A 26,858-nucleotide genomic window follows, 5' to 3' on the forward strand; every position below is an offset into this window, starting at 1 on the left:
GTTTACAATCATCTTCACTCTGGCAACCTTTGCGATGACACTGGTGCCAAGGTGTATTGGCGCTTGTCCTTCCCTTGGACTACGTCAGTGATGTGGAGAGGGGAAACCCACTGCATGGGCAACAGCCCGCTCTTCAAATCTTCCCGCCCAGGCTTGAGCCCTAGAGTGGACACAGTCCACCAGAGGTGGAGACCCATGATCTCCTGGGATCGACAGCTGCCTACCAGGGATACTTCTCTTTAAATCTCTTTAAATTTTCAGAATATTGTCCACTATTTTACATCCATCTTCGTTCTTTCTACTAATGTCTAACACCTTTTACTTCTCTGCATTAACTTCCATCTGCCTTATCCACACATTCTATTTCTTGAAGTCTGTTCTTATCTGCCTCAGAGCTCACTGTGCCTTCAAGTTCTATGTCATCTGCAAGTTTGGAAATTGTGTTTTATTGTCTCACATTAAGGTTAATAACATATTTTAAGCAAGCAAGTTTATTCGTATAGCACTTTTCAAACACAAGGCGGTTCAAAGTGCTTTGTACAGAACAAGATATAAAATTCAAACATCAAATTTCAGACAATATATGAGAGAATAAAATCACACAAAAATAGATATGATAAGTAGAAGTTTCAGAGAAGGAAATTCTAATTAAATGCTACGGTGAAAATAAAAGTTTTGAGCCTCAATTTAAAAGGATTAAAGGTTGGGGCAGACTTCAGATCCTCTGGAAGGTTATTCCAGATAGGTGGAGCATAGTAATTTAAAGCTGCTTCACCATATTTCATTTTGACCCTGGGCAGCGGATCTTTTCTAAATTTAAATAAGACATAATATCACGTAGCCATTGAAGATGTGTAGGAGGGGTAGACTCGCATTTAAGCAAGATTGCTCTTCTTGCTAAAAGAGAGGTAAAAACTAAAACCTGTAGGTTAGGAGTATTTAAAGTTATATCTTCATTTGCAATAAATCCAAACAAGGCAGTAAGGGGATTTGGGTCAAATTGGACCCTAAAAAGTTGTGAGAAGGTATGGAATACTTCCCGCCAAAACTTTTCAATTTTAGGGCAAAACCAAAACATATGAATTAAAGAGGCATCAGCAGAGTTGCATTTATTACAAAGTAGAGAAACGTTCGGATAAAAACTGGACAGCTTCTGTTTAGAAATGTAAGCTCTATGAACCACTTTAAATTGTAGAAGAGAATGATGAGCACAGAAAGATGATTTATTAACCCGTTTAAGAATTTTATTCCATTTTTCATCAGAAATCTGACAATTTAGGTCATCCTCCTAAGCATTTTTTATTTTATCTAAAAAGTCTTGTCTAGAATCAATCAACAAGTTATAGATACCGGTAATAGAACCATTAACAAAAGGTTTTAAATTTAAAAGATCATCCAGCAAATTTTTATCAGGGCCTATAGGAAAAGTAGTTAAGAAATCTAGTAGTTAAGAAAAGTAGTTAACGTAAGAAATCTCTAATTTGAAGGTATCTGTAAAAATGTGGTTTTAGGAGTGCAAATTTAGTTGACAATTGGTCAAATGAAGCAAGAGATCCTGAGATAAACAGGTCCCAAAAACACTTAATACCTAGTTCATCCCAATCCTTAAAAACTTTGTCAGTCATGGAAGGGATAAAAAAATAATTAAGGAGAATGGGAGATGATAATGAAAAATTCACTAAACCAAATTCGAAACAATCTTTTTATGATATCTGGGGACCTTTCCTAAGTTATTTTTCCAATTTATAAAGTTTAACAGTGCACAGACTTTTATGTATATTTTTATCTTCTCTTCTTAAGCGAATATGGTTTTTTTTTCTAATTATCCATTATCATCCATCAGCTTTTTTCTTTGGTAGTTGGTAGGGGGTTGACTTTTTTTTATATAAAAAATTTATTTTATGATGTATGACCTATCTTTAAATTTTTGATTACAGAGTGGTATACCTTTATGTGTTATGCTATAACATTTTGATCAATTTTATTACAATATATGAATGTACACAAGTTATGTTGAGATGTATCTATGTGTTGCACTCTGTAAATCTTGTTTTTTTCTGAATAAAAATATTGTGAAAAGAAAGTTTTGACCCTGGGGACGGTAAGCAGATCCACCCCAGACAACCTCAGGAAAGTTCATAATGCAGCAAGAGATTGGAGATGTATTTTGGCCGGAGACCATTCAGTGCTTTTTAAACCAGTAGTAAAGTCAACTCTCTGATGGACAGGAACATATTTTAAGAATAAGAGCAATATGAGTACAGACCTGGTGAACTCCATTCTACACTTTCCTCCAGTTCAATAGCCATTATGACTTGCTCTTCTCAGAACATTACCAATGCTGTTACTGTCCTTTTAATTCCATGTCAGTTACATACAACATTATCAAATGATTTTTGAATATTCTTATATCTCACAGAAAATGCATTTTTTCTCATGCGCTTTCTCTGAAATCTTCCTCAAAAATTTGAACAAGATAGATGCCTTTAGCAAAGTCACGGGAATTTTTGTACGCAATTGATATCTGTCTGCATGTTTAATAATTCTATTCCTGATTGCTGTCTCTGAAACTTTCCCCACCACCAAGGATGAAAGAAACATTGGGTCTATTCGTTCACCCATTTTGAATATAGGTGAAATATTAGACAGAAAATTTGGAAAGGACATGGTGGCCAAAGAGCCCCTTCCTGTGCTCTGTGATTCAATGCTTTACAGTGTTCCTGTCCTAAAGCAGTAGTCTTGATGCTTGGATGATTATGGCCAGACTCACAACATTTTCCGCCATTAATTCTCTCAGCAAACTAAATGCACCCCATTTGGACCCAGTCAGCCTTTAGGTGCAACTACCCTTCTACTACCACTTTTCTTTTTTTTTCTTGAGATACAGCACAGAACAGGCCCTTCTAGCTCAATGCCACATACCACCCAGCAACCCGGGCCTATTTAACCCGGGCCTAATCACAGGTCTATTTACAATGACTAATTAACCTACTGACTGGAATGTCTTTGGACTGTGGGAGGAAACCAGAGTGCCCGGAGGAGACCCAAATAGTCAACCAGAATCCACTGTGTATACTTATTGGAAAATATTGATCTTATTGTTATGTATTGCAAAGTACTAAGGACTGTGGTCTTTGGACTCTGGCCTCAGCTCTCCGCTATGTGCTCAACAGTCTGTGGTCTATGATCTCTGGCATAAAGAATCTGTAAAGATTGTACAATCTCTTTACAGACAGCATTGGAATTGAACTCTGATTTTTCCAGCTATAATAGCATTGTGCTAACCGCTATGCTACTCTGGTGGCCTTCCTTATCAATCCAGTTCTGAGTTACATCACCTGCTGAGACTTCACTGGCAAGCTGATGTAAAGTTTAGAGTCATAGAGTTTTAAGAACATAGATCACCACATCCCTCAGTGTCTCAGTTAGTTAGTACTTTAGCCATGAATTACCACACCTCTTTTTCTGATCTCTGATTGGCTACACCTATTCTCCTTATACACCTTTCCTGTTCTTGTGAGTTTCACATGTTTTATATAGGCACAAAACTCAAATACCCTCATCACTTTTATCTTCCTGGTGCTTCCTAATCATAACTTCTGTAATCAGCCTGGTTCTCATACAGCACTTAAAGAGGCCGTTTGCCAACCCATATCTGTGCTAACCATTGCGTGCCAACTTGTATTAATTTCATTTACCCACACGGTCCATGCCTTCAATATTTTGGTGATTCATGCGTTCCTTGAGATACTTCTTAAATGCTAAGAAAATACCCACCTCTACCGTCTACTCTGCCAGGGTACTCCTGATTCCAAACGTCCAACACTGAGCAAGCTCTTCTTGAACATTTTCTAAGTCTTATACACAACCTATGAGCTTTAGCTTGAGATATGTTTGCTTGGGGAATAGTTTCCTGCTACCGAACTTATCTGTTCCACTCGTAATTTTGTTAAAACAACACACACAAAATACTGGAGGAACTCAGCCGGTCAGGCAGCATCTGTGGAAATGAATGAGCAGTGAACGTTTCTGGCCGGGACCCTTCTTCCAGTCTGGAAAGGAAGGGGAAGGGTGCCAGTATAAAATGTTTGGGGGAGGGACAAGAGGGCAGCTGGAAGGTGATAGGTAAAGCCAGCTGGGCAGGAAAGGTAAAGGGCTGTAGCACCTCAATCTGCTCAGCTCTCAGGAAAAGAAAGTCTATCCAATATCTTCATGTTACTGAATGCTCCATCCAAGTTAATGAAGGCAACCTTCATTGCCTTATCAACCTGCACATCTACCTTAGACATAAATGTGGTCCCTCGGCTCCTCAATAATCTCTAAGGTGCTACGATTCACTGTGTATGTCCTCCCTTTATTTCTCCTTCAAGAGTGTGTTACCTCACAATTATCAGGGTTAAATTCTATCTTTCATTACTGTTTTTATCTACCAGCTGACCCACATCATCCTGTAGCAAATGTCGGTTCTCCTCACTATCATCACCACCACTAATTTTCATGTCATCTGCCAATTTGCTAATCATACTGTCTACTTGTGTAGCCTCTTTTTTGACTGTATTCCCCATCTTTTGGTCAACTTCAGCTATAAATTCTCTAACAACTCAAAAATGGACATGCACCTTGTCTATAGCTGAAACATCCCCACTTTAAAGAACTCCCATTCTTCAATTCTCTAACAGAGTAGATTCTGCAGATTCCTCTATCCATGCTAATACCCCCAACTCCATGCATCCTTATTTTATGGATAAGTCTTTTATGTGGCACCTCTTTGAATGTCTTCTGGAAATCCAAGTAAATAACGTCCATCTGTTCCCCTCTATCCACTGTGCTCATTATACACTCAAAGAACTCTTAAGTTTTTCAAACAGGACCTGCCTTTGCTGAATCCATGCTGCGTCTGCCTGATGGATCCATTTCTTTCCAGGTGCCTCACTATTTCTTCATTAATGATAGCTTCAAGCATTTTCCCAACTACTGATGTTAAACTAACTGGCCTATAGTTACCTGCCTTTTGCCTACATCCTTTTTTGAACAGTGGTGTGACATTCACTGTTTTCCAATCCACCAGGACCTGCCCAGAGTCCAGAGAATTTTGGCAAATCATCACCAAAGCCTCGACTATAACTTCTGCCATGTCTTTCAGTACGCTGGGATGTATTCCATCAGGACCAGGGGACTTGTCTATCTTCAGGCCCACAAGTTTCCTCAGCACTACCTCTTTAGTGATTGCTATTGTATCGAGGTCCTCACCTCCCATCGCATCCAGAACATCTCTCTTTGGCATGTTAGATGTGTCTTCCACTGTGAAGACTGACACAAAATAATCATTCAAAGCCTCGGCCATTTCCTCATTACCTAATATCAATTCCCCCTTCTTGCCCTCCAAGGGACCCATGTTCACTATAGCCATCCTCTTCAGCTTTATATAATTATAAAAACTTTTACTACCTATTTTTATATTTTGTGCTAGTTTGTTTTCAAAATCTAGTTTCCCTTTCTCTATTGCTTGCTTAATGGTACTTCGTTGCTTTTTAAAGTTTTCCCAATCTTCCAGTCACTACTTTTGGCAACTTTGTATGCACGAACTTTTATTTTGATGCCTTCTCTAATTTCATTAGTTATCCAGTCTACACTAGCCAAATCTTCCTTCATCCCTTTGTAGTCTCCATTGTTTAGGCATAATACATTGGTTTTAGATTGAACTATTGCATGCTTCATTTGTATGAGAAATTCAGTCATACTGTGATCACTCTTTCCAAGAGGATCCCTAGCTACAAGATCACTAATTTTACCTGTCTCATTGCACAGGACCTGATCTGAGATAACACGTTCCCTTGTAGGTTCGGTAATGTGATGTTTAAGAAAGCCATCATGGATACATTCTGTGAAGTCCTCAAGACTGCCTCGATCAACTTGATTCATCCAATCTTCTATGTTTTTTCATCCTCTGTTCTATCTCATACAGTGCCATGAGGGTTGGTGTTGGGAGCTTTGTTGTTGCAATTGATACTAATAATTTGTATGTGAATTATACGGCATGGTTAGAAACATGGCAGGCGATATTGTAAAATTGCAGGTAGTGTAAAATGTAATGAAAAATTGCAGAAGGATCTTGATGAGCTAGGAATGTGGACTGAGCATTGTCAAATAGTTTTCATTCCAGATTAATGTGAGGTACTCCATTTTAGGAGATTAAACCATGGTAGAACTTATAAAGTAAATGGCAGAGTCCTGGAGCTTTATGCAATAGAGGGATCAAGGAGTTCAAGTGTATAGTTTACAAAAAACAGGTAGATAGGGCAGTGAAAAGGGTATTTAGCATACTGGCCTTTATCAGTCAGTACATTGATCATGGGAGCTGGGGAATTATGTTGCAGTTATGTTAGATGTTGGTGAGGTTGCATGTGGAGTGTTGGGTACAGTTTTGGTCACCCTCTTACATGAAAGATGTGATTAAGAGTGCAGAAAAGTTTTACCAGGAAGTTCCCAGGACTTGGGGGATTCAGTGTTTGCGTAGATTAGGATCTCATTTCTGCAATGTAGGATAAGGAAGGGTGGCCTGTTAGAGCTATATAAGATCATGAGGCATGTAAAAAGGGTGAAAGCATATAGTCTTTTTACTAGGAAGGGCTGCTAAACACAAGAGGGCTTAGGTTTATGATCAGAGGTGAGAGATTTAAAAGGGACATCAGGTATAGCTTCTTCACAGACAGCATGGTCTGTACCTGGAATGAGCTGCCAGAAATAATGGTTGAGACAGAAAAATCAGCAATATTTGAAAGCCATCTAGACAGGTACGTGGATAGGAGAGGTATAGAGGGCTATGGTCCAAACTAGAACAGATGGGACTAGACATGATGAGGCCACGCAAGGTTGGAGGAGCAATATCTTATATTCCATCTGGGTAGCCTCCAACCTGATGGCATCAGCATCAATTTCTTGAACTTCTGGTACTTGCCATCCCACCTTCACCATGCCCCATTCCTGTGTCCCTCTCTCACCTTCTCTCCATATCTACGCATCACATTATTCTGGTGCTCCTCCCTCTTCCCTTTGTTCCATGGTCTTCTATCCTCTTCTATCAGATTCCCCCTTCTCTAGCACTTTATCACCAATCAACCTCCCAGTTCTTTACTTCACCCCTCCCCCTCTCCTGGTTTCACCCATTAGCTGCCACCTTGTACTTCTTCCTTCCCTTCCCCCACCTTCTTACTCTGACCTCTCCCATTCCTTACCGTCCTGAAAGATGGTCTCGGCCCAAAACGTTGACTGCTTACTCTTTTCCACAGATGCTGCCCGGCCTGCTGATTCCTCCAGTATTTTGTATACTTTGCTTTGGATTTCCAGGGTCTGCAGATTTTCTCATGTTTGGGATTAGCTTGCTGGGCAACACCATCAACACGGACAAGTTGGGCTGTAACACTGCTTCCTTGCAGTATGACTCTCTGACTGTATGTTTCAAATTTAAAGGAGGTGCAATGGGAACATTTACACAGTCATCAGTTCTTAATTGAACCTCGCACATTGTTTTTACCCCGGGTGTTTCTTTCCTGCTGCTTGCTGCATTCTTTCTCAGTACATTAAGCAATAAAATCTAATTACATGCTCAAATTTACAAGTGCTTGTTAGTAAATTTATCTAAAACATATGCTTTCAATTTTATAATTGGGATACTTACGTTCTATAAATTTTACTCACAGTCTCAGAGATTTTATGGTCCTACAGGCAGATGCATTGCTGTTCTGGTTACGTTCATTTAACAAAAAGATGAATTACTTGCACTACAATGAACTTTACTCCATCAGACACTGTACTAGAATCTGAAAGGAAGCTTCTGTTGTTGGAGGACAATTTTAATTAATTCACAGATCTCAGTCCATATAACAAAATGGGTTGATCAGTGGATTTACCTGAGATCTGTGGTCAGTTTTGCAAGACTCTTTACCTGCACACTATCACAAGTTCATACAAGCTAGATACAACTTACCATAGAGAATAGTGATCAGGGAAACCGGCATGACTAAAATCCCGACCAGCATATCAGCAACAGCAAGCGACATTAAGAAGTAGTTTGTTGCGTTCTGTAGTTTTTTCTCCAAAGAGACTGCAATGATCACCAATATGTTACCCCCGATAGTCAGCACAATGATCACCAGAATCAGCAAGGCTGGCCAGTTCTTTTTTGAGATGGCTGTGTGTGAGATGTCCTCCGAGATTGAGGCATTAAGAACTTCATCTGTGGCCAAACTGTGGTTCAGTATATAAGAACTATTGATGAAACTGGCCATCAGAACACGGTCCAGAATAAAATTCAGAGGCATAGAATTGTAGCAGAGACAATATTGTTTTTAAAAAGTATTTCTCTTAAATAATATTTAAAATGCTTTGATCTTTACTGTTGTGAAAAGTTTCTTTCAAATGGAAGACCAGTTCTATGAATTCAGGCACACAGCAAGATAAGCCATCCATTTTCTTGTGAGCATTTAGCTGAAGACTCATGTGCTTTAAGCCATCAAACATTTTTTTTCTCACACACTAGCAGAGTGAACACTAGTGAAAACACTTGGCTTCTCGAAGTTCACAACTTAACTACCCCATCAAAATGTATGCGTATCTTGCATCATATTCCTTGCAGGAGTAATGAGACCATTGCCAAAAATGTCAGCAGCCTCCTCAAATACTTATTTCTTTGTCTCATTTTGCTTTTTGTCTTCCTCTGTCTCTTTTCTTCTTTTCTTTTTTTCTTCCAGAAGTTGGGAAGTTCCCTTTGATTTTCCACAGGCCTCGTTCTCCATCCAATCAACTCATTAAGATCTAATCAAGCTGCACATTCCCTGGAGTTGAATGCTTCCAATTCTGAAAAGAGTTATAATTAGAAGGATATTATTTTCATTCAATCTAAATAAGTACTAATTTAATCAAAATGATGTATTCTTACCTGCTTTCAAAATTCAATGAATACTGCCTCACTTCCTGCGAACATGATGAAAATACATTAGCTGCTTTTTTAAGCACCACCCTTGCATACACATTCATTCATTTTAATTCCTTTTACAGTCCTGAACAGCTCACATCATTACCATATTTCTGCCAAAACTATTAACACACAGAGGCAAGCAATTTGATAGAACTCCCGTTCTGGGTTTTTAAAAAAATCTCTGATATCCTTGCAAATATCTTTTCCTTCAGTTCTTTAGCTGCAGTACATCCATCACTACCCCACGCAGAACAAGGAGCATTAACTCCGTACGTTCCAAATTACTCAAGGTAATGTGCTTTAATTAGCTACAAAGCTCATAGTGCAGTCTTATTTTTAGCATTTCTATAGTACTAATTGAGACTGCTTTAAGATAGATATCATTGTAAACATAATTCTGTATCCACTTGCTTTCTGTAACTGAAAATTGCTTCAAAAGGTTAAAGCTACTGAAAAGATTTAAAGCTAGATTACTTCATGGATCTTGTACAGATTACAGAGGAGGAAGTGTTTGCTACCATGAGACAAATCAGGTGGATAAATTACCAGAGCCTTACAGGGTGTTCCCTCGGACCCTAGGGAGGTAAGTTCAGAAATTGCTAGGGCCTAGTAGAGATATTTTAAATATCCTTAGCAACAGGAGAGGTAGCAGAGGATTGAAGAATAGCCAGTGTTTTTCTGCTGATTAAAAAAGGCTGTAAACAGAAACCAGAAAGTTATAGATTGGTGAGTCTGACATCATTGTGTGGGAGAATTATTGGAAGGCATTCTTGGGGATCAGATATATACGTGTTTGGATAGACGTGGGCTGATTAAGGATAGTCAGCGTGGCTTCGTATATGGTAGGTCATGTCTAAACAATCTTATAGAATTTCTTGAGGAAGTTACCGGGAAAGTGGAAGAAGGCCAGACAGTGGATGTTGTCTGCATTGACACTCTATCATTAGGGACAGTGTCTGACGAGGTCCTGCATAGGAGGTTGGTCAAGAAGGTTCAGTCACTTGGCGTTCAGGATGAGCTGGCAAATTGGCTTTGTGGGGGAAGCCAGAGAGTTGTCATAGGGGATCACTTCACTGACTGGAGGCCTGTGAGTGGTGGTGGGCCGCAAGTATCAGCCCCTTGTTTGTTATCTATATCAGTGATCCGGAAGATAATGTGGTTAACTGGATCGGCAGATTTGCAGATGACCCCAAGATTGGGGTGTAGTGGACAACGAGGAAGGCTATCATGGCTTGCTGAGGGTCCTGCAGCTGGAAACATGGGCTGAAAAATGGCAGATGGAATTTAATGCAGACAAGTGTGATGTTTTGTACTTCGATAGGACCAACCAGAGTAGGTCTTACACAGTAAACAGATGGGCATTGAGGAGTGTGGTAGAACAAAGGCTTCTGGGAATACAGCTCCATAATTCATTGAAGGAGGTGTCACAGATAGGTAGGGTTGTAAAATATGGTCGTGGCACATTGGCCTTTATAAATCAATGTATTGAGTACAGAAGATCGGATGTCATGTTAAAGTTGTATAAAATGTTGGTGAGGTCTAATTTGGAGTATTGTGTGCAGTTTTGTCGCCTATCTACGTGAAAGATGTAAACAAGGTTGAAAGAGTACAAAGAAAATTTACAAGGATGTTGCTGGGTCTGGAGGACCTGAGTTATAAAGAAAGGTTGAATAGGTTAGGACTCTATTCTTTAGAATGTAGAAGACTGAGAGGAGATTTGATTGAGGTATACAAAATTATGAGGGGTATAGATAAGGTAAATGCAAGCAGGCTTTTTCCACTGAGTTTGTGAGGGACTACAACCACGGGTCATGGGTTAAGGGTGAAAGGTAAAACGCATAAAATATGAGGGGAAGCTTCTTCACTCATGAGAGGGTGGAATGAGCTGCTAGAACAAGTGGTGCATGTGAACTCAATTTCAACATTTAAGTGAAGTTTGGATAGGTACATGGATACATGGATAGTAGAGGTATAGAGGGCTATGCTCCCAGTGCAGCTTGAAGTAGGCAGTTTAAATAGTTTTGGCATGGACTAGATGGGCTGAAGGGCCTGTTTCTGTGCTGTACTTCCCTATGACTCTATGATTCTATTGGTGAATATAAACTCGGACTATGGACTATGTGGGAATTTGTGTAACCAAGGTCAACTTGATTGCATTTAACAGTGTTGCAGGCCTGAAGTGATTAATAGTCCAATCATTCTCTGATTCTCTGATTCTCTACATTTCTATATGTGGGGGCATCTTCCCCAATTTTATCAGCTTAGCCACTGGGTGGGAGTGGGAGATGCTCTGTCATTAGGGACAGTATCAAGTATCTCGCTTTGGGTAGCAGTTATAATCTTGTGGCAGCACAATGGGCTGATATAGATAAGTGCAGCGCTGTGAGTTAGGGATCTACATAAATAGACCTTACCTAACAGGTAACGTTTACTTCCCACCTGTAGGAATAGAGAATGTCAAGCAGAATGTTGACTGTAGCATGCAGAGCAGAACCTGTGCGAAGAATTTAGGTGTCATGTGATAGTTGTAGGTTATTCAATAATTAGGGATAAAGAACATAGTGTTGATATTATGTCACATAGCTGGTGACAGGGTAATATATACCTTGAATTAGGATGAAAGGATATCAGAGTGGAATGGAAGAATCTAGTTTTTGTTATTATAACACAGGGAGGAATGTGTAAGAGATTATGTTCAGGCAGTATAAAAAAAAAATGAATTAAGAAACAATTCTTCATAGATTACAGATCTATATTGTCATACAAGTTACATGCAAATTGACAAGGAAGTGAACATATAACTGAAGATTATTGTGGGAATGAGAGACACACACCTAGGGGCTGGATCAGGGTAAAAGTGTACCATTGGTGCAGACTGTACCTTTAACATCTGCCGGACGATGCTGAGGATGTTCTACGAGTCTGTGGTGGCCAGTGCTATCATGTTTGCTGTTGTGTGCTGGGGCAGCAGGCTGAGGGTAGCAGACACCAACAGAATCAACAAACTCATTTGTAAGGCCAGTGATGTTGTGGGGGTGGAACTGGACTCTCTGACAGTGGTGTCTGAAAAGAGGATGCTGTCCAATTTGCATGCCATCTTGGACAATGACTCCTATCCACTCCATAATGTACTGGTTGGGCACAGGAGTACATTCAGCCAGAGACTCATTCCACCGAGATGTAACACTGAGCGTCATATGAAGTCATTCCTGCCTGTGGCCATCAAACTTTACAACTCCTCCCTCAGAGTGTCAGACACCCTGAGCAAATAGGCTGGTCCTGGACTTATTTCCACTTGGCATGACTAACTTATTATTATTTAATTATTTATGGTTTTATATTGCTATATTTCTTCACTACTCTTGGTTGGTGCAGCTGTAACGAAACCCAATTTCCCTCAGGATCAGTAAAGTATGTCTATCTATCTGTCTGTAAGCTGTAGAGAGAAATAGCGATGTCACAAGGACTAGCAAAGTCAAATCTGAGTGTATTGTCATCTGCACAAGTACATGTATGTACTGGTGCAATAAAAAAACTTACTTGCAGCAGCATCACAGGAACATGGCATCATGGAAGCAGCATTCATAAGAAACACATAAATCATACACCATTTTCACAAGAAAATAGAATTCAAACAAAGGAAAGAGCATTTTAGTGCAGAGTGGTCAAAGTGTTCATAGCGTTGCCAAACTGCAGTGGTGACTAGTTTTGCAGGTTGGTTTAAGAACTGAGTGGCTGAAGGAAAGTAGTTGCTCTTGAACCTGGTGGTGTGGGATCTTAGGTTTTTGTACCTCCTGCTCAGTGAAAGATGGCGTAGTCTAGGTGGTGGGGATCTTTGACAATAGGCATTGCCTTCTTGAGGCAGCACCTCTTGTAGATACCACCAACGGTGGGGAGGGATTGCTTTGATGTGTTGGGCAGAGTCCACTGCTCTTTGCAGCTTCATATGTTTCTGCACTTTCAAATTGCCATACCAGACCATCATACAACCAGCCAGGATACTTTAAACAGTACACCTGCAAAATTTTGTTAGTGTTCAATAATAAACTCAAACCTCTTTATCCTCCTAAGAAAGTAAAGAAACCAGCAAGCTTTCTTGTGATTGCATCTGTCTGCTGGATCATCGATGGGACATGCGATATGTTAACACCCAGGAATTTAAAGCTGCCAATTTCACAATGTAGACTGGAGCATGTTTGTCCTCCTTCCCCTCAATGAAGTCAGCAAACAGCTCTTTACTCCTGCAGATGTCGATTGACAAGTTGTTTTTGGAGCACTACTCAACCAGGTGATTTATCTTACTCTGGTAATTTCCCTCTCAACCCAGTTCACCTGCCTTCTCTCAGGAACCTTTGATACACTTACTATTCAAAACTCTATCAACTGCCATTTTAAATATACCCAAAAATTTGGCCTGAACAGCTGACTGTTCCACAGATTCACCATCCTCTGGCTAAAGATATTCCTTCTCATTGCTGTTCTGAAGGAACATCCATCTATTTTGAGACTGTGCCAATATCTCCATTTGAAGATCAGCCAGCTAAGTCAAGAGATTTGAAAGGAGGAAATCAGATACAGTTACTAAGTAATACATGATAAAACTGAAACTGTCATAATAAATAGGATCAATTCACATCAGTGGGAAGAATTCAAAGCCTGAAATTTTTATACCTAATATCTAACTGCTTAGAAACTGAGTTTGACAATAAGTTAGCCACGGAAAGTAAATACAATAAAAACTTCTTTAAATTACCAGGAAAAAAAGGGAATTCAGCAATGAGGATATGGTATATTAAAATGAAATAGCATACATTTAAAATTAGTAATTTGTATCACTATTTACAGTACCATTTAGAGCAGGCTGAACATTCCGAGGGTATCAATTTTGAATCAGTGAAGAAATGTAAGCAAATGCACAAAATTCCCAGGACTAGGGTTTAATTACAAGGACATGAGAAGATTTTCTAAAAATATGATCATCCAACGTTCTCTCAATTTGTGAAGCATTCCTCTATGTTGCAAAACTCTGCAGAGTACTCTATTACAGAAGAAAGGTGAGAGGGGGAAGAAGAATGATTACAGACCAGTTAGCTTAACAGCTGTGTACAGGATATCTCTAGAGTCTATAATTATGGAGGAAGTGACTGAAAATCTGGAAAATTTTCAGGTGATGAGAGAAAAGCCAGATTAGATTTAGAAAGACTATGTCATGCTGAATTATCGTGACTTAATTTCTTGAAGAAGTTAAACTAAATGGTGAATGTGGGTGGGTATCTATGCACCTTTTTTTTATAGACTTCTGGAAGCTACTTAACAAACTCCCTTGTTACAGATAGTTAAGAAAAAAATAAAACTTTTGGAACTGAAGGCTTATTTTAGAGCCTGTTCGAATGGATGGTTGATTTTAGATACTGCTGGAATGTTCAGAATTGCACACTGTGAAGGACTGCAGAAATGGGTAGACCCTCAGATTGGTGGAAGTTGACTACCGGAAAAGCACAGGATCTGTCTTAGCACTGATATTGTTCCCTACATCTATTAGTTACAGGAATGGTGGTTCCTATCTCTCTCTATGGTACCATATCGACAATTTGGATAAAAATGCTCAAGGCTTAGTTAATCTGCTTGTAAGTGACACTAAAATAGGTGTTCTAGATATTGAAGATGGTCAGAAAGAATTACAAAGGGATCTTGATTATCTGAGTAACGAAACCGAGGAACAGCAAATAGAGTTTAATTCAGAATAGTGTAAAGTATTCCATTAAGATTAATGGAAAAATTAGAACATACAACATAGAAATCTACAACACATTACAGGCCGAACAGGCAGCCTACTCTGGAAGCTGCCCTGGATTCCCTTACTGCATAGACCTCGATTTTTCTAAGCTCCATGTACCTACCTAAGAGTCTCTTAAAAGACCCTACTGTATCCACCTCCACCACCATCGCTGGCAGTGCATTCCATGCACCCACCACTCTTTGTGCAAGAAACCTTCCCCAAGCACCTTAAAACCATGCCCCCTGTGCTAGCCATTTCAGCCCTGGGGAAAAGCCCCTGGCTGTCTCAATGCTCCATGCCTCTTGTCATCTTATACACCTCTATCAGATCACCCATCACTCCAAGGAGAAAAGGCAAAGTTTGCTCAACCCATTCTCACAAGGTACTCTCTCCAATCCAGGCAACATCCTTGTAAGTCTCCTCTGTTCTCTCTCTATAGTATCCATATCCTTCCTGTAGTGAGGTGACCAGAACTTCAATTAGGGCCTAACTAAGGTCTTAAATAGCTGTAACATTACCTCATGATCACAGCACATGCTGTACTGAGAGGCATTGTAAGGTTACAAAGGGAACAGCCCTTTAGAGCTGCTACATTTTTAATGATCCACTGAGATAAGCCTCAGATATAAAGATAAAGCTCTTTAATGCTTTGGTCATGCTGTTGGAATGTGCTTTGTAATGGGTTTCACAAACAAAGGCAGGTGGGAAATCTGACAAGACTGAGCAAGTGATCCTCGTTTCATAAATAGTGTTTATTTGATGTAGCTTCATATCATACCCTTGTGGGGCATTTCCAAGTCTTTAATGGACAGAGAATTAGAAAGGTTGTGCGCAGAAAGATTTTCCTGCATTGTTCTCATTGGCTTGATATCTGAAAGCATCATGGGGTGCGGCGTGGTGGCCAAACAGTTAGCACGATGTGTTCCACTACCAGCGACCAAGGTTTGGTTCCCACTGCTGCCTGCAAGGGGTTTGTACATTTGTATCCTGTGACCATGTGCTCCAGTTTCCTCCCACAGCCCAATGATGCACTGGTTGTTGGGTTAATCAGTCATTGTAAATTGTCCTGCAAGTAGGCTAGGGTTAAATCGGGTGGGGAGGGGATTGTTGGACAGCGTGGCTCCGGTTTCCACCAACAGTCCAAAGGAGGTACCGGCTGGTGGGAAATTGTCCTGCGGCTAGGCTAGGATTGAATCAAGGGGGGGGTGGGATCGCTGGGTAGCATTCTTGCCTGTGTCTCCATAAATAAATAAAACGTGTAACACTGCCTCAGCACTCTGCTGGATGTTTTAGTCTCTGGTATAGGATATGAACCCTTCTTTCCTGACTCACCAGTGACTGCTTTACTCAGCCAAGACTGACACAGAAAAAACAAACAGAGGCAACTAGGTGTATCAGGTGACCCCCTCCTACTTGCTACAAATTTTCAAAAAAATATACCCTCGCTTCATTCCTAAAATCATTGGGGCCATGATTCTGCCTAGCCTGCCTATAAAACCACCTAATCATATTTGTTTTGGTCCTTGCAGACTCTCTTTTTGAATATTTGAAGGATTTCCATTCACTGCCTCCTTCACTCCTTGGCCCACGGGAAGTCCTCTTTCATACCTCAGCCGGTTGCTCACAGACAGCCTCAGATGGTGACTGCTGGTACCGTGTTTGCCTGCAGGGCAGAGCGAGGGAGGAGGTGAACGAGCCAAAATCTCTGCACGAGGGGTCTCGACCCATAACATCAACTGCGCTTTTCCCTCCATGGAAGGCCACACCAATACTCTCCTGACTGATGACTGTACCATAACTTATTCAAGTTTCTTCCCCCTATATTGTACCTTTTATACGTATTAGGAATTTGCTGTAGTGTGTTGGTCAGGGCATCAGAAGACAGCATTCCACAATTGTAAAGAATTATATGAAAAGTAAAGTTAGAGGTTAAAGTCCAGATATGGAATAAAATGTGAATAAATACATAAATTTCACCATGAATTTACAATGTAAACAGCATTACAAAAAATGGTCTGAAGTGTTTACAGTGCAGAGACGGGGAGTAAGAGATAGAAGGGAGGGGGAGGGCTAACTAAAATGGTCGATTAGGTGAACTTCCTCTGGGAAGGAACTTTTAAGATGGTGTGAAGTTCTTGTTTCGCTAGCCCTAAGGAGCTTCCTGGAAGGGGGCTTTTGGAAAAGCCAGTTAGGTGGCTGGGTAGTGTCCACAATGATATATTCCTGTCCGCCTCTCTGTCCCGGGCGCATTACACATCCTGTTCATGTTTCTGCTTAGTGATCAAGAGTGGGAATGGCAAATAATTCCTGGTCTGCGTGAGCCAATTCCAAAGCCAAGCCTTTACTCAGAACAATCTAACCTTTCTTTTAGGGTGGGACTTTAACAAAGAACAGTAGGGTCCTGGGGACCGTTATAGAAAAAAAGACTTAGGAATAGAAGTACATAGCTCTCTGAAAGTGGTGTCATAGGTAGACAGTGGGGTAAAAAGGCTTTTCGCATGCTGGCCTTCATCATTCAGGGCATTGAACACAGAAGTGGGACCATTATGTTGTTGGTGAGGCTGCATTTGGTATATGTGTTCAATAGGAGAGATGCAATTATGTTGGAAACAGTGCAGAATAAAAGATTTAGTAAGATACTGTCGAGACTCAGATATTGTGATGAAGATATTGTGGACTTCAGAAAAGGTAAGATGAGGGCACACACACCAGTCTTCATTGAGGGATCAATAGTGAAAAGGGTGAGCAATTTCAAATTTCTGAGGATTTATCCTGGGCTTTGCATATTGATGCAGTTACAAAGAAGGCATAACAGTGATTATACAGTATTTCATTAGGAGTTTGAGGAGATTTGATTTGTTACCAAGGACACTCACAAATTTCTGCACATGTATCGTGGAGAGCATTCTAACTGGCTGCATCACTATCAGGTATGGGGGGGGGGGGCACTGCACAGGATCAAAATAAGCTGCAGAAAGTTGTGTACACAGTCAGCTCCACCATGGGCACTAGCCTCCCTAAAAATCCAAGACATCTTCAAGGAGTGATGCCTCTAAAAGGGGGCATCCATTATTAAGGAGCTCTATCACCCAGAACATCCCCTCTTCTTATTGCTACTAGCAGGGGGGAGGTACAGGAGCCTGAAGGCACACACTCAACAATTCAGGAATAGCTTCTTCCCCTCTGCCATCAGGTTTCTGTATGGTCATTGAACCCATTAACACAACCTCAATACTGTATTTTCTCTTTTAACTATTTATTTACAATATATATGGTTACTGTAATTTACAGTTTTTATTATATTGTATTGCATTGTACTGCTGCCGCATGACAACAAATTTCAAGACACGCTGATGATATTAACCCTGATTCTGATTCTGATATGTCTAACTTGAGGGACTGAGTTTTAGGGAGAAGTTGGACACTCTAGGGCTTTATTCCCTGGAGCACAGGAGAATGAAGAGTGATCTTATAGAAGCATATAAAATAATGACCAGCATATATAAGGTGAACACACATCGTCTTTCTCCCAGGGCTGGGGAAGTCAAGAAGTAGATAGCATAGATTTAAGCAACCACCAGTAACAGACCTTCAGTCAGAATAATTGCCATTGGCCACAAACCTCTGTCCTCCATGGACAAGCCAATGCCAATATAGTACAAATAGTTATGTCACCATGTATCCCATGCATTTCAATCTGTCGATGAGTCTACCCCCCGAGGGACCTTATCAAATGCCTTCCTGAAATCCATGTATACAACATCTATTGAAGAGAATTGAAGAGAGATTTGGATGTCCTGAGGCACATATAAGGCTAGAATGTAGATACCTCAAGTAACCAGGAAAGCTTACAGAACATCATTATTTATTGCTGAGGGGAAATAATAATAAAACTAAAGAGGTTAACGTTAATTTAATTAGAGCGCAGGTGATATCACATGTACAGTAATGGTTTCTGTTCTGTTTTGTAACTTTAAAGCATAAAATTAATTCAAAAGAAGACATGGGAGACAGGAAATGCTGGTCTAACTTGTATTTACTTTAAGCGAGGCACACACATATCATGTGGTAGTGTGATGATGTATGCAATTCACATATTTGTACATATAACTCATAATTAATTATTTAAACAAACAAGAATGCCTAATCAATCAATATATTTACAATATTACTCAAACATAACTGAAATAGTAAATACACAACACCCCTCCCTGCTTAATTATAAACTCCAACTCAACAGGGATTGCTTCTCAACTATATACACAGTTTATTATATTATACAAATACTATATATATACATCAATAGCATAGTAAATTTTAAATTGTCCCATTCAGGCTTAAAGATTTAATTGCTGTGGAGGCTTTCTTACTGTTGTGTGATAATGTCTTTCCTGGCAACAGGCTCACTCTGCTTGGCAGGTGAGTCGTGTACCTGAGAAACAATCTCAGGTACTGGGGCCTCCTCTGTGGTGGCTGTGGGTGTTGACTCTGACTCTGCTGGAAGTAATTCTGACAGCTCTGCACACCATGCAATCTAGTTTACGGTCAACTTTGTCACGGATGGTATAAGGAACCAAACAAGCTTTGGGGGCAGCATTTTCATTTAACTCTGTTTTACCCTTGATGTGTTTGAGTTTTCCAATGCCATCATTGAACAGATGCGGCATGCAAATGGTGGATGGGTCTCCAACTAAGTTGTAGTTGTCTTAGTCATTCACATCCCCGTAATACTTGTCCTTCTGTTGCAAGCTCAACGTGGCTTACTGGTTGTTGTATTTCACTGTTATGGATTTCATTCCCAGTAGAGTTATCTTTTCTCCAGTGTAGGTTCTTAGTTGGATATCTGCAGGCTTCCATTTAGTATCTTGGAAATGCCACTCAGTCTCATTTTGTGGAATGTCTGAAACAGCTGAGCCAGTGTCTAATTCCATTTTAATTAATCAATGGTGTATACCATATTGCTTGACTTTTGTTAATTTTCACACTGTAAATTTCAAGGCTACATGGTCCTGTGTCACTCTCATCACTATCAGATTTTTCATCCATATCAGGAAGATTAGTGCTCTTTTTGAAACTGCAACTTGACTTTCTATCTTTTTCTCTTCTTTGTGCAGTCCATTTATTTTTGCCTGCCAGACATACTCTTTGTATGTGTCCTACTTTGTTGCATATCCTACAAGTTTTGCCTTTAAACCTACATTGGTCTGATGTGCCTGCATCTGTTCCTTAAGGCTGTTGATAATAGGGACAAGTTCCCAACACCTATTAAGTTCTTCCAGTCGCATGCACCTCAAATAGCCTTTGACAACCAAATCCAGCTCCTGGCCTTCAAGTGGGGCTTAGCTACTAAGCCTGGTGGATCTGTTTTTTACTGACAGTAGAAGGGGCAAAGATGCCTTAAAGCCAGTTGCTTCAAGCATATGAGGCTTGTCAGCTGTGGTCAGCAGCTAATCTAGGAGAAGAAAAACTCTGATCTCAAACCTCCATTGCCTTGCAGCTATACCCACTCAGGAGAAGGCTTCATGAGTAAACCCTAAGGAAAATATCCGGAGCAGGAGTCCCTAAGACAGTCCTACATTGAGTTCAATGCTGACCGGCAACTCCTGCGATGCTGCTGGTTCCAAACTGTATCAATCTCTGCTGTTCCTTTGGATTCATCAGTTGCACGGAGAGGAGGAGTTTACTCATTGGACAACAGCTTGCTCTCTACATCGTACTGCCCAGGCTTGCATATCTAGACAGCCAGGACATAATAACCATGGTCAACTCTGACCCTCAGCAGGTCTGATGTATGTGATCACCTGCCACAATTTGTTCAGCCAGGCCAGTTTCTGTTTCAAAGCTGCAATTCTGTTCATGTTCACTTTCATTCCTGACTGCAACTCAACTGTGTCTCTGTCTGTGGCTTCCATTGAAATTGCGATTTCAACTGCTCTTTTCAATGTAAGTTGTTCTTCAGTTAGGAGCCATTTTCAATTGCTTCCCAGTAAGATTCCACAAACTAAGCTATCTCTCAGTGCAGCATTAAGTACACAGACATTGTCTGCAATTCAGCCACATATGTTGAAATGGATTTTCCTTCTTTTTGATTCTGCCTATGAAACCTAAATTATTCTGAAATCAACAATGGTTTCAGTTCTGAATGCTCCTGCATTAATTCATGCAGTTGGTATGCCTTTAAGCCTTTGCACTCAGCAAAATTGGTACTTGTTTCTCATTGGCTATTTCTTTTGTTTCAAAATATTGTTGAATTAGTTCAGTATGTATGAGCCAGTTACTCGTTGAATGATCAACCAATATATATATACAAGATTACTCAATATTACTGATACATTAAATACATAATAGTCTCATTAACAAATGGAGTATATTAATGCATTGGAAGCATTTCAGAAAGGATTTAGTAATCTAATTCCTGGAATGTTGGGTTATCCTGGGAGGATCATTTGGACAGTTAGAAACACTTCCGTGGAATTTAGAGGAATAAAGGGTCAATTGAAGTATGAAAGATTTAGATAGCAGTTGTAGAGAAGTTGTTTACTCTTGGCAAAATCTAAATTCTATAATTGCTGGGTTTCCGATTTAAGTAAGAGATGAGGCAAAACATTTTCTTCTGGAGAATTGTTATGACTTTGGAGATATTCTCAGAAGATTGTGAGGGTGGAAGCGGAGTCTTCACATATCTTTATGACAAAGATAGATAGATTCTTGATAGGCAAAGTGGCAAAGGGTTACTCTGGGTAGTCAGGAATCAGATCAACCATGATCTTACTAACTGATGGAGTAGGCTCAAGTGGCCAAGTTGCCTACACCAGCTCCAAATTTGTACGCTTAGACATACTGTTTCTGCTTATGGAGGAACCTAGGACTGTATATTGTTTAAAATATATTTAGAAGTGAGGGAAGGAAACATCTGCACATGCAACAGAATGCTGGAACTCACTTCCAAAATGCCGGCTGTATCCAGGCCAATTCTTAATAAGGACTATAAGAACTTTGTTTATCAAAGTTAGAAATGGAACAAGAAAGTTGCGTGTTTTTGGAGTTAGTCATTTATCAGCCACAAAAAAAATGGAGGACCACATAGGAGGATCCTGGAGTAGGCTTAAAAGGTCAGTAGAAAATTGTGGGCAAAGTGCCTGTACCATGCTCTGTGGTTCTATGATCTCAGTAAATTGCAGAAAGGGCTTAGAAACACAGAAACATCCAAAATTGCGGCATGAGTTGGCCAGTTAGCCCTTCAGACCTACTCTGTCATTTAGTTGGTTGATTGCTCACTTCAGTACCTTGTTCCTGCATTTTTCACACATCTTTGTTCTCTTTAAAATTAACAAATTTCTCCATTTCCTTCCAGAACATATTTAATGATGATTTCAGCTACCTCTGTGGTGGATAACTTTGCAGGTTCCACAAGACCATAAAACATTAGAGCAGAATTAAACTATTCAGACCATTTGAAGAACCATTGTTCCTCCATTTGATCATGTCTGACTTAGTTTGCTTTTCAACCCCATTCTCCTACTTTCTGTTCATAACCTTTGACACTCTTACTAATTAACAAACTATCAACGTCCACTTTATATATACCCAGTATTTACTTGGCCTCCACAGCAAAATGTGACAATGAATTCCACAGATTCACCACACTCTGGCTAAAGAAATATTTCCTCTTCTCTGTTATAAGGGGATATATTTCTATTCTAAGGCTGCACCCCTAGTCCTAGACTCTCTCACTATTGGAAACATTCTCTCCACATCCATTCTACCAAGGCCTTTCAATATTTGAAATGTTTCAAAGGAGATAATTCCTCATTCTTCCTAACTCCAACACATTAACCGTTTCATTCCCAGGATCATTCTCATAAACTTCCTCCAGAAACTCAACATCAGCACATAGTTTCTTATATACTTCTGGTGCAATGAGCCAGAAATGATCAGAGAGCTTAAGGTAGAAGAACCCTTAGGGGAAAGTGATCATTATATGACTGAATTCACCCTGAAATTTGAGAAGGAGAAGCCAAAGTCATATGTATCAGCATTACAGTGGAACAAAGGGAATTACAGAGGCATGAGAGAAGAATTGGCCAGAATTAATAGGAAAGGAACACTGGCAGGGATCATGGAAGAGCAGAAATGGCTGGAATTTCTGGAAGCAATTTGGAAGGCACAGGATATATACATCCCAAAGAGGAAGAGGTATTCTAAAGGAAAGATGACACAACTATGGCCAACAAGATAAGTCAGAGCTGACATAAAATGCCAAAGTGAAGGCATATAATAGTGCAAAAACTAGTGAGACGTTAGATTGGGAAGCTTTTAAAAACCAATAGAAGGCAACTAAAAAGTTTTTAAGAAAGTAAAGGTGCAATACGAAAGCAAGCTTGCTAGTAATATTAAAGAGGATACCAAAAGGTTCTTCAGCTACAGGAAGTGTAAAAGAGTGGATAGAGTGGATATCATACTGCTGGAAAATGATGCTGGAGAGGTAGTAATGGGGGACAAGGAAATGGTAGATGAAATGAATAAGTATTTTGCATCATTCTTCACTATGGAAAACACTAGCAGTTGGGTAGAATTTCTAGGTGTTAGGGGTCATGAATTTACTATAACCAGAGAGAAGGTCCTTGGGCAACTGAAAGCTCTGAAAGTAGTTAAGTCTCCTGGACCAGATGGTGTACAGCCCATGGTTCAGATAGAGACGGCTGAAGTGATTGTGGAGTCATTCGTAATGTTCTTCTAACAATCACTAGATCCTAGTTAGGTTCCAGGAGAATGGAAAATTGCAGATGTCATTCCACTCTTCAAGAAGGGAGAGAGCAGAAGAAAGGAATCTATAGGCCACTTAGTTTGACCTCAGTGGCTGGAGTTGATTATTAAGGATGAGGTCTCAGGGTACTTGGAGGTACATTATAAACTAGGCTGTAATCAGCATGGTTTCCTCAAGGGAATATCTTGATTTACAAATTTGTTGGAATTCTTCGAAGAAATAATAAGCTGGATAGACAAAAGAGAATCATCTGATGGAGTGTACTTGGATTTTCAGAAGGCCTTTGACAAGGTGCCACACATGAAGCTGCTTAAAAAGCTATGAGCCATGGTATTACAGGAAAGATTCTAGCATGGATAAAGCAGTGGTTGATTGGCAAGAGGCAAAGGGTGGGAATAAAAAGAGCCTTTTCTGGTAGGCTGTTGGTGACTAGTGGTACTTGACAGGGGTCTGTGATGAGACCGATTCTTTTTACGCTATATGTCAATAAGTTGTTTCATGGAATTGGTGGCTTTGTTGCGAAGTTTGCAGATAACATGAAAGGTGGAGGGCAGGTAGTTTCTAGGAAGTAGAGAAGCTACAGAAGGACATAGAAAGATTAGGAGAATGGGCAAAGAAATGGCAGATTGAATAACATGTCAGGAACCATATGGTCATGCACTTTGGTAGAAGAAATGGAGTGAAAATACAAAACACTTAGGAGTGCTTGTTCAGGATTCCCTAAAGGTTAACTTGCCAGTTGAGTCTGTGCTGAAGAAGGCAAATGCAATGTTAGTATTTATTTCAAGAGGAACAGAACTTAAAAACAGGGATGTAATGTTAAGAATTCATAAAGCACTTGTGCGGCTGCACTTGGTGCATTGTGGGTAGTTTTGCAACCCTTATTTTAGAAAGGATGTGTTGAAGGTTGAGAGGGTTCAAAGGAGGTTCATGAAAATGATTCCAGGATTCAATGGCTTGGCATATGAAGAGTGTTTGATGGCTCTGGGCCTGTATTCACTAGAATTCAGAAGACTGAAGGGTGACCTCATTGAAACCTATCAAATGGTGAAAGGCCTTGACAGAGTGGATACAGAGATGTTTCCTATGGTGGAAGAGTCTAAGACCAGAGGATACAGCCTCAAAATAGAGGGGTGTCCTTGTAGAATGGAGATAAGGATCCAAGATCCAAGATGGCCGCACGACGCAGCTTGCAGCGGCCACTCCGGAACTGATTATCTGTTATTTGTGAAGTGGGGTGCCGTGCACAATCATAATCGATTGAAAATGGACGTGGAAGCATGGAGAAACATCGGGAAATTCCAGGAAGACCTTCTTCGTTGCTGCTGCAGCTGTGAGGTCCGGGACTCTGCTGGGAAGAACAGGCCGCCAGTCCTCGGGGTCGTGTTGCCGATGGCTGTTGGTGGGGCCATCTTAATACGCTCGGCAGAGGATGGTGCTCGGAGAAGCTGTGCCAGAGGGGATGGTCTTCGGCTCGGAGGTTCGATGGACTCGGAGTCCGCTGCGGTCAGGTCGCTTTCAGTGTTTGCTGCGTCTGCGAGGCTGAGTCAAGCGACGCCTTGGAAGTCCATAGCAGGGATACTCCCGTCTGCCGCTGGCGTGGGATGGCGAGTTTGTCAGGACCCTGGGGACTTGTGGAAACTGTGGTGATTTCTTTTGAACTTACAGTCTTTTAACATCTTGGACTATTTTTACTGTGCCCATAGTCTATTTTTTTTTAATCAATTATGCTATTGTTTGCACTGTTGTAACTATATGTTGTAATTATGTGGTTTTGTGCAGGTCTTGTAGCTTTAGTTTTTGGTCTTGTTTTTGTCTAGTGGATTTGGAGCTCCTTTCCTGGGAACGCGCTAAGACGGTAGCGCGATATTAATACGCAGCAGCCTCTCCGGACTCTGGATTGGGGATTGCCAAACGTTACGTGGATTTTCTGGTTTAGTCTGTTTTGTCATATGCTTTTGTGATATCATTCTGGGGCAATGTTGTCTCATTTTTTAACTGCATTGCATTTGTGGTTTCTAAATGACAATAAACTGAATCTGAATCTGAATCTGAATAAGGAGGAATTTCTTTAGCCAGAGGTGGCTTCATCTGTGAATCAGTGGAATTCAATGCCATAGGCAGCTGTGAAGGCCAAGTTTTAATGTATATTTAAGGCAGAGGTTGATAAGTTCTTGATTGCTCAGGGCAGGAAAGGATATGGGGAGAAGGTAGGAAATTGGGGCTGAGAGGAAAATTGGATCAGCTATAATGAAATGGCGGAGCAGACTTGATGGGCTGAATGGCCTAATTCTTCTCCTATATCTTTTGGTTTTATATTGGGCCTAAAATTGCTCAGAATACTCCAAGGTAGTCTGACCAAAGCCTTATAAAATCTTAGCATTACATCTTTGCTTAATGCATGTCCCTTTGCACCTCTGACTTCTGAATATTCTCCCCATTTAGAAAATGGTTTGTGCCCTTTTCCCTTCTACCAATGTGCATTACTGTACACTTCCTTACATGGTGATGCACCATCAATAACTCACTCTGAGACGTAAGAAGCGAGATATCGGCTTTTATTGACCGGAAGAATGAACAACACTACATCCTGGAGAATGAGGCCGGGCTCAGGCCTCAGTCGCCTTTATACAGGGATCTGTGGGAGGAGCCACGGGAGCAGTCCAGACAGGTATATGTAGTTCACCACACATGGCTAATTCTTTGCCCTTTCTTCTAGTCTGTTCAAATCCTTCTGCAGTCTCTCTGCTTCCCCAACACTACCTACCCCCACCTATCTTTGTATCATCTGTGAACATGGCCACAACACCATCAATTCTGTCATTCAGATCATTAGCATATTGCACGAAAGGTCAAAGTAAGAAGGTGGGGGGAGTGGAGGAAGGAGTACATGGTGGTAGGTGATAGGTTAAACTGAGAGAGGAGGATGGGTGAAGTAAAGAGCAGGGTCGTTGACTGGTGAAAGAGAGAAAGAGATAAAGGGCTGATGAAGGGGGAATCTGATAGGAGAGGGTAGAAAACCATGAAAGAAAGGGAAGGAAGAGAAGCACCAGAGGGAGATGATGAGCTGGTTAAGTGGATAAAATGAGAGGGAAATGGGAATGGGGATTGGTGAAGGAGAGAGTGGTGCCACCACTGTGTACTTCTTCCTCCCGTCCACCACCTTCTTACTCTGACTTCTCATCTTCTTTTCAGTCCTGATAAAGGGTCTCAGCCTGAAATGCTGATTGTTTACTCACCTCCATAGATCGTGCCTGGCCTGCTGAATTCCTCCACCTTTTTGTGTTTTGCTTGGATTTCCAGCACCTGCAGATTTTGTTTTGTTTATAATTTTC

General features: G+C 40.6%; 1 protein-coding gene across 4 annotated transcripts in view; it reads right to left on the reverse strand.

Annotated features, from left to right (window-relative positions):
• The window catches only part of LOC140734466 (5-hydroxytryptamine receptor 2A-like), a 380,090-nt gene that overhangs the window by 32,090 nt on the left and 321,142 nt on the right, over positions 1 to 26,858 (reverse strand). For 3 of the 4 annotated variants that reach the window (XM_073058450.1, XM_073058451.1, XM_073058453.1), the window contains 2 exons: positions 8,939 to 8,973; positions 7,988 to 8,856 (listed from right to left, as the gene is read on the reverse strand). In XM_073058450.1, coding sequence (XP_072914551.1) covers positions 7,988 to 8,321 — 334 coding nt within the window. In that variant the 5' untranslated portion in view covers positions 8,322 to 8,856; positions 8,939 to 8,973. The remainder of the gene's footprint in view (positions 1 to 7,987; positions 8,857 to 8,938; positions 8,974 to 26,858) is intronic. The other variant, XM_073058452.1, reaches the window with a different exon arrangement.

This window comes from Hemitrygon akajei, chromosome 10 (genome assembly GCF_048418815.1).
Source record: "Hemitrygon akajei chromosome 10, sHemAka1.3, whole genome shotgun sequence".
Lineage (NCBI taxonomy): Eukaryota > Metazoa > Chordata > Chondrichthyes > Myliobatiformes > Dasyatidae > Hemitrygon > Hemitrygon akajei.